General features: G+C 37.8%; 2 protein-coding genes across 4 annotated transcripts in view; one reads left to right on the forward strand and one right to left on the reverse strand.

The window, feature by feature from the left end:
- The window catches only part of LOC107220006 (calmodulin-like protein 4), a 37912-nt gene extending 22691 nt beyond the window's left edge, over positions 1-15221 (reverse strand). The window contains exons 1-5 of one of the 3 annotated variants that reach the window (XM_046744373.1): positions 15080-15221; positions 14371-14474; positions 13752-13916; positions 11379-11512; positions 11144-11228 (exon numbers count right to left, since the gene is read on the reverse strand). The gene's annotated coding sequence lies outside the window, so the exon portion shown is untranslated. The other 2 variants (XM_046744371.1, XM_046744372.1) reach the window with 2 other exon arrangements.
- LOC107227702 (mitochondrial coenzyme A transporter SLC25A42) lies at positions 15167-17838 on the forward strand. Its single transcript, XM_015668920.2, has 5 exons — positions 15167-15310; positions 15439-15767; positions 15880-16142; positions 16348-16528; positions 16636-17838. The coding sequence occupies exons 1-5, from the start codon at positions 15167-15169 to the stop codon at positions 16760-16762; spliced, it is 1044 nt and encodes a 347-aa protein (XP_015524406.1). The 3' UTR covers positions 16763-17838.
- The last annotated feature ends 494 nt before the right edge of the window (positions 17839-18332 follow it).

Raw genomic sequence — 18332 nt, forward strand, 5'->3', positions numbered from 1 at the left:
TGAAAGAATTGGTTCCAACACCTTTCAAAATCGCGAAAATTTTCGCCAAAAATACAAAGGGGTTAACCTTCCTTTTTTTTTGTCCAAAAAATTTTTCGTCTCAGAATTGATTCGTATGACTCTTTCCCGACCAATTGGACCCCAAGGAACTCAAAAAACGCAGCCAAAAGAGCGTAGGATCAACAGGAGAAAAATTGTGAAGAAAAATACACCTGCTGAAAAATGTCGAAAATTCAGGTTTTCGTTTTTTGGCTGTAACTTTCGATGCGTTGATCGCAGCGTATTGGGACTGCGCCCAATCGATTTCTTTCGCAAAATTACGTCGGAATAGTGCCTGAAAGAATTGATTCCAGCACTTTTCAAAATCGCGAAAATTTTCGCTAAAAATACAAAGGGGTTAACCTTCCTTTTTTTTTGACCAAAAAATTTTTCGTCTCAGAATTGATTCGTATGACTCTTTTCCGACCAATTCGACCCCAAGGAACTCAGAAAACGCAGCGAAAAGAGCGTGGGATCAACAGGAGAAGAATTGTGGAGAAAAATACACCTGCTGAAAAATGTCGAAAATTCAGGTTTTCGTTTTTTGGCCGTAACTTTCGATGTGTTGATCGCAGCGTATTGGGACTGCGCCCAATCGGTTCTTCTCGCAAATCTACGTCGGAATAGTGCCTGAAAGAATTGATTCCAACACCTTTCAAAATCGCGAAAATTTTCGCCAAAAATACAAAGGGGTTAACCTTCCTTTTTTTTTGACCAAAAAATTTTTCGTCTCAGAATTGATTCGTATGACTCTTTTCCGACCAATTGGACCCCCAGGAACTCGGAGAACGCAGCGAAAAGAGCGTGGGATCAACAGGAGAGAAGTTACGAAGGAAAAAGCAGCTGCTGAAAAATGTCGAAAATACAGGTTCTCGTTTTTTGGCTGTAACTTTCGATGCGTTGATCGCAGCGTATTGGGACTGCGCCCAATCGGTTTTTCTCGCAAATCTACGTCGGAATAGTGCCTGAAAGAATTGGTTCCAACACCCTTCAAAATCGCGAAAATTTTCGCCAAAAATACAAAGGGGTTAACCTTCCTTTTTTTTTGACCAAAAAATTTTTCGTCTCAGAATTGATTCGTATGACTCTTTCCCGACCAATTGGACCCCAAGGAACTCAGAAAACGCAGCCAAAAGAGCGTAGGATCAACAGGAGAAAAATTGTGAAGAAAAATGCACCTGCTGAAAAATGTCGAAAATTCAGGTTTTCGTTTTTTGGCTGTAACTTTCGATGCGTTGATCGCAGCGTATTGGGACTGCGCCCAATCGATTTTTCTCGCAAATCTACGTCGGAATAGTGCCTGAAAGAATTGATTCCAACACCTTTCAAAATCGCGAAAATTTTCGCCAAAAATACAAAGGGGTTAACCTTCCTTTTTTTTTGACCGAAAAATTTTTCGTCTCAGAATTGATTCGTATGACTCTTATTCGACCAATTGGACCCCAAGGAACTCAGAAAACGCAGCGAAAAGAGCGTGGGATCAACAGGAGAAGAATTGTGGAGAAAAATACACCTGCTGAAAAATGTCGAAAATTCAGGTTTTCGTTTTTTGGCTGTAACTTTCGATGCGTTGATCGCAGCGTATTGGGACTGCGCCCCATCGATTTCTTTCGCAAAATTACGTCGGAATAGTGCCTGAAAGAATTGATTCCAACACCTTTCAAAATCGCGAAAATTTTCGCCAAAAATACAAAGGGGTTAACCTTCCTTTTTTTTTGACCAAAAAATTTTTCGTCTCAGAATTGATTCGTATGACTCTTTTCCGACCAATTGGACCCCCAGGAACTCGGAGAACGCAGCGAAAAGAGCGTGGGATCAACAGGAGAGAAGTTACGAAGGAAAAAGCAGCTGCTGAAAAATGTCGAAAATACAGGTTCTCGTTTTTTGGCTGTAACTTTCGATGCGTTGATCGCAGCGTATTGGGACTGCGCCCAATCGGTTTTTCTCGCGAATCTACGTCGGAATAGTGCCTGAAAGAATTGGTTCCAACACCTTTCAAAATCGCGAAAATTTTCGCCAAAAATACAAAGGGGTTAACCTTCCTTTTTTTTTGACCAAAAAATTTTTCGTCTCAGAATTGATTCGTATGACTCTTTCCCGACCAATTGGACCCCAAGGAACTCAGAAAACGCAGCCAAAAGAGCGTAGGATCAACAGGAGAAAAATTGTGAAGAAAAATACACCTGCTGAAAAATGTCGAAAATTCAGGTTTTCGTTTTTTGGCTGTAACTTTCGATGCGTTGATCGCAGCGTATTGGGACTGCGCCCAATCGATTTTTCTCGCAAATCTACGTCGGAATAGTGCCTGAAAGAATTGATTCCAACACCTTTCAAAATCGCGAAAATTTTCGCCAAAAATACAAAGGGGTTAACCTTCCTTTTTTTTTGACCGAAAAATTTTTCGTCTCAGAATTGATTCGTATGACTCTTATTCGACCAATTGGACCCCAAGGAACTCAGAAAACGCAGCGAAAAGAGCGTGGGATCAACAGGAGAAGAATTGTGGAAAAAAATACACCTGCTGAAAAATGTCGAAAATTCAGGTTTTCGTTTTTTGGCTGTAACTTTCGATGCGTTGATCGCAGCGTATTGGGACTGCGCCCCATCGATTTCTTTCGCAAAATTACGTCGGAATAGTGCCTGAAAGAATTGATTCCAGCACTTTTCAAAATCGCGAAAATTTTCGCCAAAAATACAAAGGGGTTAACCTTCCTTTTTTTTTGACCAAAAAATTTTTCGTCTCAGAATTGATTCGTATGACTCTTTTCCGACCAATTGGACCCCAAGGAACTCAGAAAACGCAGCGAAAAGAGCGTAGGATCAACAGGAGAAAAATTGTGAAGAAAAATACACCTGCTGAAAAATGTCGAAAATTCAGGTTTTCGTTTTTAGGCTGTAACTTTCGATGCGTTGATCGCAGCGTATTGGGACTGCGCCCAATCGATTTTTCTCGCAAATCTACGTCGGAATAGTGCCTGAAAGAATTGATTCCAACACCTTTCAAAATCGCGAAAATTTTCGCCAAAAATACAAAGGGGTTAACCTTCCTTTTTTTTTGACCGAAAAATTTTTCGTCTCAGAATTGATTCGTATGACTCTTATTCGACCAATTGGACCCCAAGGAACTCAGAAAACGCAGCGAAAAGAGCGTGGGATCAACAGGAGAAGAATTGTGGAGAAAAATACACCTGCTGAAAAATGTCGAAAATTCAGGTTTTCGTTTTTTGGCCGTAACTTTCGATGCGTTGATCGCAGCGTATTGGGACTGCGCCCAATCGGTTTTTCTCGCAAATCTACGTCGGAATAGTGCCTGAAAGAATTGATTCCAACACCTTTCAAAATCGCGAAAATTTTCGCCAAAAATACAAAGGGGTTAACCTTCCTTTTTTTTTGACCGAAAAATTTTTCGTCTCAGAATTGATTCGTATGACTCTTTTCCGACCAATTGGACCCCCAGGAACTCGGAGAACGCAGCGAAAAGAGCGTGGGATCAACAGGAGAGAAGTTACGAAGGAAAAAGCAGCTGCTGAAAAATGTCGAAAATACAGGTTCTCGTTTTTTGGCTGTAACTTTCGATGCGTTGATCGCAGCGTATTGGGACTGCGCCCAATCGGTTTTTCTCGCAAATCTACGTCGGAATAGTGCCTGAAAGAATTGGTTCCAACACCTTTCAAAATCGCGAAAATTTTCGCCAAAAATACAAAGGGGTTAACCTTCCTTTTTTTTTGACCAAAAAATTTTTCGTCTCAGAATTGATTCGTATGACTCTTTCCCGACCAATTGGACCCCAAGGAACTCAGAAAACGCAGTCAAAAGAGCGTAGGATCAACAGGAGAAAAATTGTGAAGAAAAATACACCTGCTGAAAAATGTCGAAAATTCAGGTTTTCGTTTTTTGGCTGTAACTTTCGATGCGTTGATCGCAGCGTATTGGGACTGCGCCCAATCGGTTTTTCTCGCAAATCTACGTCGGAATAGTGCCTGAAAGAATTGGTTCCAACACCTTTCAAAATCGCGAAAATTTTCGCCAAAAATACAAAGGGGTTAACCTTCCTTTTTTTTTGACCAAAAAATTTTTCGTCTCAGAATTGATTCGTATGACTCTTTCCCGACCAATTGGACCCCAAGGAACTCAGAAAACGCAGCCAAAAGAGCGTAGGATCAACAGGAGAAGAATTGTGAAGAAAAATACACCTGCTGAAAAATGTCGAAAATTCAGGTTTTCGTTTTTTGGCTGTAACTTTCGATGCGTTGATCGCAGCGTATTGGGACTGCGCCCAATCGATTTTTCTCGCAAATCTACGTCGGAATAGTGCCTGAAAGAATTGATTCCAACACCTTTCAAAATCGCGAAAATTTTCGCCAAAAATACAAAGGGGTTAACCCTCCTTTTTTTTTGACCGAAAAATTTTTCGTCTCAGAATTGATTCGTATGACTCTTTTCCGACCAATTGGACCCCTAGGAACTCGGAGAACGCAGCGAAAAGAGCGTGGGATCAACAGGAGAGAAGTTACGAAGGAAAAAGCAGCTGCTGAAAAATGTCGAAAATACAGGTTCTCGTTTTTTGGCTGTAACTTTCGATGCGTTGATCGCAGCGTATTGGGACTGCGCCCAATCGGTTTTTCTCGCAAATCTACGTCGGAATAGTGCCTGAAAGAATTGATTCCAACACCTTTCAAAATCGCGAAAATTTTCGCCAAAAATACAAAGGGGTTAACCTTCCTTTTTTTTTGACCAAAAAATTTTTCGTCTCAGAATTGATTCGTATGACTCTTTCCCGACCAATTGGACCCCAAGGAACTCAGAAAACGCAGCGAAAAGAGCGTAGGATCAACAGGAGAAAAATTGTGAAGAAAAATACACCTGCTGAAAAATGTCGAAAATTCAGGTTTTCGTTTTTTGGCTGTAACTTTCGATGCGTTGATCGCAGCGTATTGGGACTGCGCCCAATCGATTTCTTTCGCAAAATTACGTCGGAATAGTGCCTGAAAGAATTGATTCCAGCACTTTTCAAAATCGCGAAAATTTTCGCTAAAAATACAAAGGGGTTAACCTTCCTTTTTTTTTGACCAAAAAATTTTTCGTCTCAGAATTGATTCGTATGACTCTTTTCCGACCAATTCGACCCCAAGGAACTCAGAAAACGCAGCGAAAAGAGCGTGGGATCGACAGGAGAAAAGTTATGAAGGAAAAAGCAGCCGCTGAAAAATGTCGAAAATACAGGTTCTCGTTTTTTGGCTGTAACTTTCGATGCGTTGATCGCAGCGTATTGGGACTGCGCCCAATCGATTTTTCTCGCAAATCTACGTCGGAATAGTGCCTGAAAGAATTGATTCCAACACCTTTCAAAATCGCGAAAATTTTCGCCAAAAATACAAAGGGGTTAACCTTCCTTTTTTTTTGACCAAAAAATTTTTCGTCTCAGAATTGATTCGTATGACTCTTTTCCGACCAATTGGACCCCTAGGAACTCGGAGAACGCAGCGAAAAGAGCGTGGGATCAACAGGAGAGAAGTTACGAAGGAAAAAGCAGCTGCTGAAAAATGTCGAAAATACAGGTTCTCGTTTTTTGGCTGTAACTTTCGATGCGTTGATCGCAGCGTATTGGGACTGCGCCCAATCGGTTTTTCTCGCAAATCTACGTCGGAATAGTGCCTGAAAGAATTGATTCCAACACCTTTCAAAATCGCGAAAATTTTCGCCAAAAATACAAAGGGGTTAACCTTCCTTTTTTTTTGACCAAAAAATTTTTCGTCTCAGAATTGATTCGTATGACTCTTTCCCGACCAATTGGACCCCAAGGAACTCAGAAAACGCAGCGAAAAGAGCGTAGGATCAACAGGAGAAAAATTGTGAAGAAAAATACACCTGCTGAAAAATGTCGAAAATTCAGGTTTTCGTTTTTTGGCTGTAACTTTCGATGCGTTGATCGCAGCGTATTGGGACTGCGCCCAATCGATTTCTTTCGCAAAATTACGTCGGAATAGTGCCTGAAAGAATTGATTCCAGCACTTTTCAAAATCGCGAAAATTTTCGCTAAAAATACAAAGGGGTTAACCTTCCTTTTTTTTTGACCAAAAAATTTTTCGTCTCAGAATTGATTCGTATGACTCTTTTCCGACCAATTGGACCCCCAGGAACTCGGAGAACGCAGCGAAAAGAGCGTGGGATCAACAGGAGAAAAGTTACGAAGGAAAAAGCAGCTGCTGAAAATGTCGAAAATACAGGTTCTCGTTTTTTGGCTGTAACTTTCGATGCGTTGATCGCAGCGTATTGGGACTGCGCCCAATCGATTTCTTTCGCAAAATTACGTCGGAATAGTGCCTGAAAGAATTGATTTCAGCACTTTTCAAAATCGCGAAAATTTTCGCCAAAAATACAAAGGGGTTAACCTTCCTTTTTTTTTGACCAAAAAATTTTTCGTCTCAGAATTGATTCGTATGACTCTTTCCCGACCAATTGGACCCCAAGGAACTCAGAAAACGCAGCGAAAAGAGCGTGGGATCAACAGGAGAAGAATTGTGGAGAAAAATACACCTGCTGAAAAATGTCGAAAATTCAGGTTTCCGTTTTTTGGCTGTAACTTTCGATGCGTTGATCGCAGCGTATTGGGACTGCGCCCAATCGGTTTTTCTCGCAAATCTACGTCGGAATAGTGCCTGAAAGAATTGATTCCAACACCTTTCAAAATCGCGAAAATTTTCGCCAAAAATACAAAGGGGTTAACCTTCCTTTTTTTTTGACCAAAAAATTTTTCGTCTCAGAATTGATTCGTATGACTCTTTCCCGACCAATTGGACCCCAAGGAACTCAGAAAACGCAGCGAAAAGAGCGTAGGATCAACAGGAGAAAAATTGTGAAGAAAAATACACCTGCTGAAAAATGTCGAAAATTCAGGTTTTCGTTTTTTGGCTGTAACTTTCGATGCGTTGATCGCAGCGTATTGGGACTGCGCCCAATCGATTTCTTTCGCAAAATTACGTCGGAATAGTGCCTGAAAGAATTGATTCCAGCACTTTTCAAAATCGCGAAAATTTTCGCTAAAAATACAAAGGGGTTAACCTTCCTTTTTTTTTGACCAAAAAATTTTTCGTCTCAGAATTGATTCGTATGACTCTTTTCCGACCAATTGGACCCCCAGGAACTCGGAGAACGCAGCGAAAAGAGCGTGGGATCAACAGGAGAAAAGTTACGAAGGAAAAAGCAGCTGCTGAAAATGTCGAAAATACAGGTTCTCGTTTTTTGGCTGTAACTTTCGATGCGTTGATCGCAGCGTATTGGGACTGCGCCCAATCGATTTCTTTCGCAAAATTACGTCGGAATAGTGCCTGAAAGAATTGATTTCAGCACTTTTCAAAATCGCGAAAATTTTCGCCAAAAATACAAAGGGGTTAACCTTCCTTTTTTTTTGACCAAAAAATTTTTCGTCTCAGAATTGATTCGTATGACTCTTTCCCGACCAATTGGACCCCAAGGAACTCAGAAAACGCAGCGAAAAGAGCGTGGGATCAACAGGAGAAGAATTGTGGAGAAAAATACACCTGCTGAAAAATGTCGAAAATTCAGGTTTCCGTTTTTTGGCTGTAACTTTCGATGCGTTGATCGCAGCGTATTGGGACTGCGCCCAATCGGTTTTTCTCGCAAATCTACGTCGGAATAGTGCCTGAAAGAATTGATTCCAACACCTTTCAAAATCGCGAAAATTTTCGCCAAAAATACAAAGGGGTTAACCTTCCTTTTTTTTTGACCAAAAAATTTTTCGTCTCAGAATTGATTCGTATGACTCTTATTCGACCAATTGGACCCCAAGGAACTCAGAAAACGCAGCGAAAAGAGCGTGGGATCAACAGGAGAGGAGTTACGAAGGAAAAAGCAGCTGCTGAAAAATGTCGAAAATACAGGTTCTCGTTTTTTGGCTGTAACTTTCGATGCGCTGATCGCAGCGTATTGGGACTGCGCCCAATCGATTTCTTTCGCAAAATTACGTCGGAATAGTGCCTGAAAGAATTGATTTCAGCACTTTTCAAAATCGCGAAAATTTTCGCCAAAAATACAAAGGGGTTAACCTTCCTTTTTTTTTGACCAAAAAATTTTTCGTCTCAGAATTGATTCGTATGACTCTTTCCCGACCAATTGGACCCCAAGGAATCCAGAAAACGCAGCGAAAAGAGCGTGGGATCAACAGGAGAGAAATTGAGAAGAAAAATACACCTGCTGAAAAATGTCGAAAATTCAGATTTTCGTTTTTTGGCTGTAACTTTCGATGCGTTGATCGCAGCGGATTGGGACTGCGCCCAATCGATTTCTCTCGCAAAATTACGTCAGAATAGTGCGCGAAAGAATTTATTCCAGCACTTTTCAAAATCGCAAAAATTTTCGCCAAAAATGCCTTACTTGTTTTTCATTTTTCGATCAAAAAATGATTGGTCCCAGATTCGATTCCTACGACCCTTTCCTGACTAATTGGACCCCCAGGAACTCAGCAAACGCAGCGAAAAGAGCGTGAGACCAAGAGCAGAGGAAATACAAAAAAGATACAAGCAAAATAATATTTTATTAATTTTAATCGAGGTTACATGAAATGGTGACGATACAACATCATACAACATATATCGTACTTATGAAGAGGTATGTTGCACTTGTACACAAAGTGAAACTCAAGCTATATTCAAACACTACGATAATTAATAACCGACGTAATATTTCCATATTCAGCTCAAGACACTACAAACACCACACATATCTCCTTGTATTTCAATAAGGTATGTCGTATATCGCTCAATCATACTTTTGCATCTCTTTTCTTCTTTCACTGACACATTTCTTCGTAACCTGTGTAATTGCTACACACTGACTCGCATCACTTGCACCAGAAATACGGCATGCGGAATAAACTGTACTGGACTGAGTCTGAAAGTGTAAGGCTGTGATTATTTGATGTTTTATTCCTACCTACATGGAAATTCTATGCAGAGTTCACGTATTTTCGACGTAAATTCACTAGCGAAACGTGTAGCCCATGAATGAATTGATTCCCACATTTTTCAGAAGTTTGCACATATTCAGATAAATATGAAGCATAAGCGTTCACACGTGTGCTATTCATATTTCCGTTGTATAATTTTGGTGCACATATTTCCTGCGCGAGATTTTCCCAACTTTTCAATTTCACGATGACGACGGTACGTTACCTGTGTTCTGCATGCGCTAGTTGTTGGTTAAGTACTACTTTCATCGGCGCGGTCAGATACTTGGTCGATAATACGTGAAATTGCCATTACCCCCAAACTCGCCCAGACCCACAGTCTGGTTACGCAAAATAACTCGGAGCTATGAGTCTATGTATATCTTCAGTCAATGGCTATTGCATATATGCATATAACAACCATATACATATATTACATATATGATAACAACGAGCACGTACAGTCAGCGGGAAAATCTAGATGGCCGTGATTCGAGTTGCAAGTCAGCTGTGTCGCGATAGCTAACTCGACTATAAGCAGTTCGTGGCTGAAAGCCGAAGCTCGATGGAGTAGCGCGAGTCGCGGGCGTTGAGGTTTTGGATCAAACCGTGCGTTGATTGGTCGTGAAAAGAAAACGGTGGTGTGTGGGTTATAAACACACGGATGAAATGCAAATGAGAGGTGGACGCAGGTTATTTTTAACCCCTTGAATACAGTGAGGTCCAAGATGTGATGAGAGGAGGAGCCGTAGACAAATTCCCCTAAACTCGAGGAACGTAACGCCTCCGACGTTTCCGCGGTTTGGAATCCCTTATCTCCGTCTCCCGGGGTAAATACATCGCCCTCGTTGGACACCGTCGGACAAAGGTAGCCTTTACCAATCGGAGATCTATTTCGCTCTTTGATCCCTTATACACCACGACGTAGCGACATTACGTGTTTTTCTGCGACACTTTTTTTCTCTGGCAGACTCGCTTTGTCATTGTGTTGTCCGCGGGGTTCGTTTTCGGTAGTGATAATCGGGAAACGCACGCACGTACATGCCAAATCGATAGCTACTTTTTAATCGTGTTTTTCCACTTGTCAGACGTCATTTGTAACGACATAATTTATCCAGCCGTACAAGTTCATCAATTTCGCCTACTCGGGTTTATATAATTAATTTTCACTGGTAAGTCTGCGCGGCCTTTTGTTCTCTCCGAATAGTGACTAAAGTAATACATACGAAATTGCGAAACGCCCACCCAGTTTTAAACTACCAACACGCACAAGGCTGAAGTTAGTAACGTTATCGTAACGAAACATTGGGGAAAACATTATTATTTTCTTATTTTTTGCAGTGACTTTTAAGGATCCATGATTAACGTTAACCGTAACGAAACATCATAAAATAAATCGTTGTACGATTGTAGAAGAACTTGCGAGGAGTTTGCTTTTCAAAATACCGACACGTTTTCTTTGTTATGATTTACTAGCTTAATTTCAGACAATCCCGTGGGTACGAAATAGGTAAATATTTTTCTAAACATGCATCGTTAAAGTATTGTTACTAACTTCAACCTCATCAATACGCGCTTTCTTATCACGTTACAATTGTACTAAGCTCAGTACAATGAAAATAACTCGTTTTACAGCCTGTCGATGATATAGATGAATGAGTATCTATCACCATTGTACGGTTCGACACATGAGGCTGAAATAAATAACGACAACGTGACGAAACATCAGGGGAAAAAATTATTATTCCGCAATAATAGTAGAATGACGTTTATAACGAGTTGGCTTTTCAAAATAAACGTATGTTTTGTTTATCGCGGTTTAAAAAATTTCAGACATTTCCAAAGGCGCGAAGTAATGATTTTTCCCAAACATCTATCGTTACACTAACACTCTACTACATTCATCCTGATTTTAACACAGGTTTGATACTTTCAGTTTTACGTACATACCTATAGCGGATGCGTTTGTAAACGTAATTAATTCGGTTTTATGTTTCCCGTGTGTTTTAACGCGTGTCCAACGCGTGGTTTGAAAACTGATTCCGAACACGTATTTATAACGTGGCACAATTTGCATTTCAAGGATAAACAAATCGGTGTGGATATAGGTAACGTTGCGTAGTAGATGAATACACCTACCGAAACTGTTTTTGCGATTCTTTGTTGATCAAGGCACACGTGCGCCATATCCTGCAATAGCTGGCTCATTCTGATCATACTATACCTATAATTGAGGGATAGCATTAGATTTTTTAACTTTATAAAATCAGTAACTGTAGCTGAACTCCTGCTACAGGTCAGCGATCGTTTTTGTTATGATAATATTCATATACCCACTCCGTTATGTAACGTTATTTAAAAGTAGAGAACTTACGTGCCACAAATTCTCGGCTGCAATTCGTATGCCAATATATGCGAACATCTAGCTCTGCCAAAACGTTCGATGTAAAGCGTAATGGGCTTAGGTATAAGATATCCGCAGGCTGATGAATATCTGTGCTGAAAGACCTGTTAATCGATTATAAGCTTACAGATTCTGTACGCGAGCCAATATCACAATATTGAACTTTGCGCTCTATAATTCATTCTCGTTGTTTCAATTTCGTATCGTCTTTTAACTCGTATTTACCCGCGAACCACGTGTAGTGGTATGAACGGAAATTTTTAGGGATTAGTGCAGAATTTTTCTAAGCTGGACGAGGGTAATTAATTCGATATATTTATTGACAGTCACGTTTATTGAGTACTTCCTCCGTAAATAAATTATCAATTTGAGGGTGATAAAAATAGCTGGCCAACGTGAAACGATCCGACATACATGAAAGTTTATATTTGTTATCACATTGCAGTGTTTATATAAAAGCTACCGCATAATTATTCTGACGTCAACGATTAATCGCTGCCCTCTTTGAATATGTTGTCTATAATGCGAGAATTTTAAAGTTCCGCATAACACGGAGCGATAAGACACATAGAAAGAAATTTCCAAGTGTCAAGTTCGTTGGTGAATTATAATTTGATTATTATAATTGATTAATTTATTTCGTATTAAAAAAAATGTGACCAATTTAATACTATGAACATTTTTCTTAGATTAAATAAAGTATACGCAATTTTATTTCCACATAATGTAAGTTTTGTTTGTTATAAATCACGGCGTTTCAACAACGTGTTTTAAAATTCGCACGATGTTCACGAGAAACTTCTTATCGTTTTTTTCATCTATTGATAACACGGGTGTGTAAACTGTTCAGGGCAAAGTCCCTTTTGCAAAATAAGATTGTTTGCGTGTATTATTCGCTATTGCGTCTACGATAATTCTTTACAATACATACTGATAATATGATTCGCAAATAATTACGCAATCCGACAATTGCCAACGACGGGCAATAAGCATTTCTTATGTCACATATCTTATCGCTAATTATTACGATGCTATTATACGCATTAGGTGTATATATATTCATGTGCTTGAAATGATATATAAAATTGTAAATGACCGTGAATACACTTGAGTGAATAAATTATCTGCATGACGCTGTATAGCTGTGACAATTATTACGTCTTTCAAATTATTTGCTCAATGAATTATGCCTTGAATTTTTTGTTTATCAATTTTAGTCTTTCGCATGTAAATTTTCCCGCAAAGTGAACACTTTTACTAAAATTTTTCTTCTCATATGAACTTTATATCTTTTCTGCTTCTAATTGCCGTTATATATCATACAGATGTAAAAATATCGACATATTTCTACGATAATAATTATAACATCTTGATATAATTAACATCCAGATCGTATTATGCAATAAATATTACATCGTGCATCGTGTGTTTACAATACCGCACATACAGAGATCAAATATTTTTACATCTGTATATCGGCATTTTGGAGTAAGGAAAGATCCGAAGCCACTGAGTAAAAAGAATATTTCATTAAAAGTGTTCGCATCTTGTCCCAAATTTTTAATGCGAAAGACTATGAATTTGAAAAATCTTCAAGGTATAATACAGTCTCAAATACAAAAAAAAGAGTCCTTTAAAATATTGGACCGGTTTATTGACATATAAAAGAATGCATATATTAACATATGAGGCTGAAGTTATAAGTAACGTTAGCGTAAAGAAACGTTGAAATAAAAATCACAATTTTGCAGCTTCAGAACATAACTGATTTGCCGGTTTACTGAATCTCAGACAATTTAAATGTTACGAGTTATAAAGAGTTTTTCTAAAAATGCATAATTACGACAACGTTACGGACTTCAACCAGATATATATATATATGCCTGCACAGTAATCTTATCTCACAGTTTCAACATGTTTTGTACGTATTTATTGCCAAACATGTTATCAAATGTTCGTATACGTCCGCGGGCGCGTAAAGCGTCGAGACAAAAAAGTTTAATCACTTGTATCAAAGGTGATTTGAAATCGAATAACAACTATCGATGTATTATATACGTATATTATATTTAACATCATACCCCGCAGCAGATTTTTGTCTCCCGGAACAAGTATTGCGATCATAATATGATGTGGGGAATTTTAACGACGTGAAAAATATTACCTGAGGAGATTGTTTTGATACGATTTAAAGAAAACAAATATTTCATACAATCATTTAAAGGAAATTGAAACTTTTTTTTTTTTCAAACATTTCGCGACAGGATGCACGAAGGAGAAAGATCTGTTGCAGCGCTGTTCGGATGAATGAACGTTTGCTTGCATAAATATAGGTATACATACATGTTCACCATAGGGTCAAGCACCCGTGATGCAAGCATATCCCCGTTTCAGCGTGTATATATATACTTTTTCCGCGTGTTTCCTCTGATGATTTTTTCTTTATAAATAACCACGTGCTGCTGCGATGTTTTTTTCTTTTTTGCCAACGAAAGCACGAGAAAAGTTCTGAAATGTGTCATAATTTAAGTTTTTTCCTGGGAATATTATATACCTATACATATATATATATATGTGTGTGTGTGTGTAAATATAAATAATCTTAAAATTATATCTCTACTTCAATAATTTTATTGTTCATGCCTATCTTACGCAATATTCTTCGAAATACCTCATACAGCACATCGGCTTTAAACGCTGATTTGTAACGAGATTCACGGTTGAATTAAATATATAGACATATGCGACTCGAGCGGGAAAATTTTCTTTGCCAATTTTTGAAACCCGTTTTTCTTTCGTGCAACCCGTCAATATTTACGAGTAACAATTCGCTTAGTAAGGATCGATGACGTACTTCACTCAAAGATTATCATCTGTCTATGTGCAATTATCATCTCTTATATACATTTAGCGACAGATGTTGCTGCGCAAGTTTACGTGTATGATACATGTATAAACGTACCTATTGACTTCTTGAAAACAGCTGTGCAATTGTCAGAATCCCGTACGCGTATAATTGGAGTCCACAATTTCATGAAGCTGGCGTTAGCAGCCAAAGGTGTTTAACTTTTTGGAAATAGAAAAATACAATTCAGTTTTATCCTCCATTCCAATAGCAATTGAAAAATGGAATGTATTATTTATGAAACATTGTTGCACGCTACATTGATGTATATACCTCTATGGTAATGCAATGCAAGTATTTCCTCATCTTATCATGCGGTTCTAATAGTGAAAAAATAATTCTGATAGATGTATTGATTGCTGCATGAAATACGGAAACAAATCTATCGCTTATCTTTAATTCACGTCGTGAGTTCATATCAGTACTTATATACGTGTAAAGCATACTTTTTCACATGTGTCGTGAGGTACTTGTATCGATATACATGATTGATACTATATACTTGTACGTACTTTGGACTTTATATACGGAAATATCTATAATATCTTTCGACATGTATGTATACCTACTATTTTTCACTTTTGATTTTGTATGTATACTAGAAATATGTAACGATCACTGCTCCATATTATTCTGAGTATATAAGTGTAAAAGTTGAATAAGGAAAAATAGCAATACCACTTTTTAAGTGGTGAAAACCAAACATGCAAAAGCCTTGGATTCTTCTTCACGATTTTTAAAGATATTTATTTATTTTTATCCTCACCCTGTTTTCAACACAGAAAGGCAGCGTCCGATTAACCCTGGCCGGGATCGGAGGCCAGTAGTACGAGTTTGCAGCTAGGCGACGGAGATGAGCAGCCACGTAACGTCTGGCTGTGCAGAAGGCAGTCAGGTCGTTCTCGAACGCCTCCAGGCTACTGTGATGGCCAGCTCCGCCAAATCGGTTGGGTCATCCTTGCCCCCCTCTGTCGCCGAAAAGCTGACTGAAACGAAAGTAAGTTTTACATAACGAAAATTTACAATAAAAGAAACAATAAGCTGCGTTAAATGATGAAAGAAATTATTGAATCATAAGTTTGAAAAGTAGAGGTAGATTTTTTAATCAAAGTATTATTCTTTCAGCCTACGACACAACTCCTTGCCGAGGAGCAGCAGATTTCAAACACCCAGAGGGTCTCGACAAGTTTAGTTTCCGGTGCCATAGCAGGAGCGTTAGCTAAAACAACAATAGCTCCCTTGGATCGAACCAAAATTAATTTTCAAATATCACAGCAGCCTTATTCAGCCAAAGCAGCTGTCAAATTTCTTAATAATTCATACAAAAATGATGGCTTACTGAGTCTTTGGCGAGGGAACAGCGCTACTATGGCAAGGATCGTACCCTATGCAGCTATCCAATTTACAGCCCACGAACAATGGAAGAGGATACTGGGCATTGATAGGCCAGAAAAGTGAGACAGTGTTTTTTTACCTAGCAAAGAATATTTTTTGTTAAAGTGAGATCTATAACAGTTCCAATTGTTTTATCTGCTTCAATTTTTGACATTTTGTTTTCTTTGTCAGGAACAAAACCCTGAGCTTTCTTGCGGGTTCCTTGGCCGGGGTTACGTCGCAGGGCTTAACTTATCCTTTGGATCTTGCACGAGCCAGAATGGCTGTCACGCAGAAGACTGAGTACAGAACACTCAGGCAAATTTTTTCACGTCTTTACAGGCGAGAAGGGGTGACTGCTTTTTATCGTGGTTTTACCCCTACAATGTTAGGCGTCATTCCGTATGCTGGATTCAGTTTCTTTACGTATGAAACTCTGAAGCAATTATTAGCTGGTGAGTAATTATACGTATTACGGTATAAATGGAGTTCTTGGTTTTTTTTAAACAAAAACAATCATTCTTTTTTCACACTAATTTCACAATCAGACAAATATACCATTCGCCTTAATAAGTAGAAATATTTCAAATCCTTTTTGACGGTATGAATTCTCTGTCGTTCGATTCATATCTCCTTGTTATTCAATTTTTATCTTCACAGTTTATATAGTTGAGAGTCCTGGCTTATCAACCATGTCAGCACTGATATGCGGAGCTGTAGCTGGAATGGTTGGCCAAACAAGTAGCTATCCTCTTGATATTGTTCGTAGAAGAATGCAAACATCAGCTATAAAAGGCGGAGCTTATCAATCAATAACCACAACCATAGTAAAAATATACACGTGAGTATACCGTTCCAACCACATTAGATTTTGTAAAAAAAAAATTACTACTGTATGATGTTCAATTTTCTCAACCATTGATAAATATTTGGGACTTATAATTTCAGAGAAGAGGGAGCGTTTGCCTTTTTCAAAGGTCTTAGCATGAATTGGGTTAAAGGTCCTGTAGCTGTTGGAATAAGTTTTGCAACTTACGACGTGATTCGAGATGGGCTGAGAAATGTTTTATCATAAAACGATAGTAAAATCGTTTTATCTGCCCTGTAATAGCTTGCGTACATACGTTACATTTTATTACATAAGAATTAAAAAAAAAAAAGCTAAAACATTAATTTGTTATGAAAATTTAAATATTGAGGACATGTGTTTAAAAAAAAAATCGTCCTTATAAAATCCTAATCTCTTATCTTAATCAAATTTTGTACATATATATATTGTACAGATATATGTATATATATCTGTTAGTCTTGCTACAAGTCGTTGTTAAAAGTTGTGTACATAGTATCCTGTAAGTGTTGGAAAAAGTAACGTTTTTTAAAAGTATTTATGTATCAAAAAACGTGATGACAGCAATGGAACATTTTTATCAGTTCCTATCGTTATTAGCGAGTGTGATTGTTACTCATCTATGTTGATGAAGCTGTGAACTCATGCGTCAAGACAATATATCCACAGCTTCATAGAAATAGAGGGAGACCTTGCTGTTTAATTTCAAAAAACGAATGGTTGCTAGTGAAATATGTTTATCAAGTGCAGAATTGAAAATATATATATATATATATTTAAAGTTGTTGTGTATTGAATTTGTCCGTCTCTTGACGATGTGGATTTTCGTATACTATTACTGTACAAACTACAATTTTTTTACATTCTAATATTTAGTATAAAATATTATGCATTATCACATCAAACTTTGAGTCTCATTCGCAAGTTATTGTGATTACGGAAGGGTGCAATGGTATTTTTGTGATCGCGATTGTTGCCTGATAATCTATATCATTTTTAACGCAATAAATGATCAGGCGATGTAGTAAATTTGCGTAAAATAGTAATATGACAACCTAAACCTATAATTATTGTAATTTATAATTCTGACAATAATGTACTTAGTTATGAAGTCAATATTATATATAATGTAATGTATTGATCTGTAGGCCTGCACAATCATTACATTTTTTATTATTCTTTTACATTTCAGTTGAAACTTTTTTTACGATACCACTTTACGGCCTAATTGGTTGAATAGCAGTAGGTACTCACCTTAATTTTATAGTGTAATTGAAAAAAATTAAAATACATACAAAACTAAAGTAATAACTGCTTTCGTCCGCCGTTACAAATCAATAGGTAAATGCTGTTTCAAGATTAAATTAAAGAATGTCATTAAAGCCGCTCATTATTGAAGAAATTACGTTTAAACAAATTACTAGGCACAAATCTTTTAAATTTAAAAAATTTTATGTGATTAGATCGACTCAGGCACAAATCTGAGTCGATCTAATCACATAAAATAAGCTAGAAATGTTTGTCAATAGTCATCGACAACATGGTGAATAAACTGTTCAAAAGAAGAACCTGTGTTTTGAATTCAATTTAAACGACAAACTAAAATGCTGTCAAACAAGATTGAAAAATGAAAATACACATCAAATCAAGTTCATTATTTGGAAACTACTAATAGTTAATACTGCATATCGATAAAAATTATTCATTTGATTGATCACTATTCACAGTTCGAAAAGTTGACAGATGTTGCAGTTGATATAACTGAAGAAATATTAATATTCTCAAGTTAGCATTATTT

Source organism: Neodiprion lecontei, chromosome 6, assembly GCF_021901455.1.
Source record: "Neodiprion lecontei isolate iyNeoLeco1 chromosome 6, iyNeoLeco1.1, whole genome shotgun sequence".
Classification (NCBI taxonomy): Eukaryota; Metazoa; Arthropoda; class Insecta; order Hymenoptera; family Diprionidae; genus Neodiprion; species Neodiprion lecontei.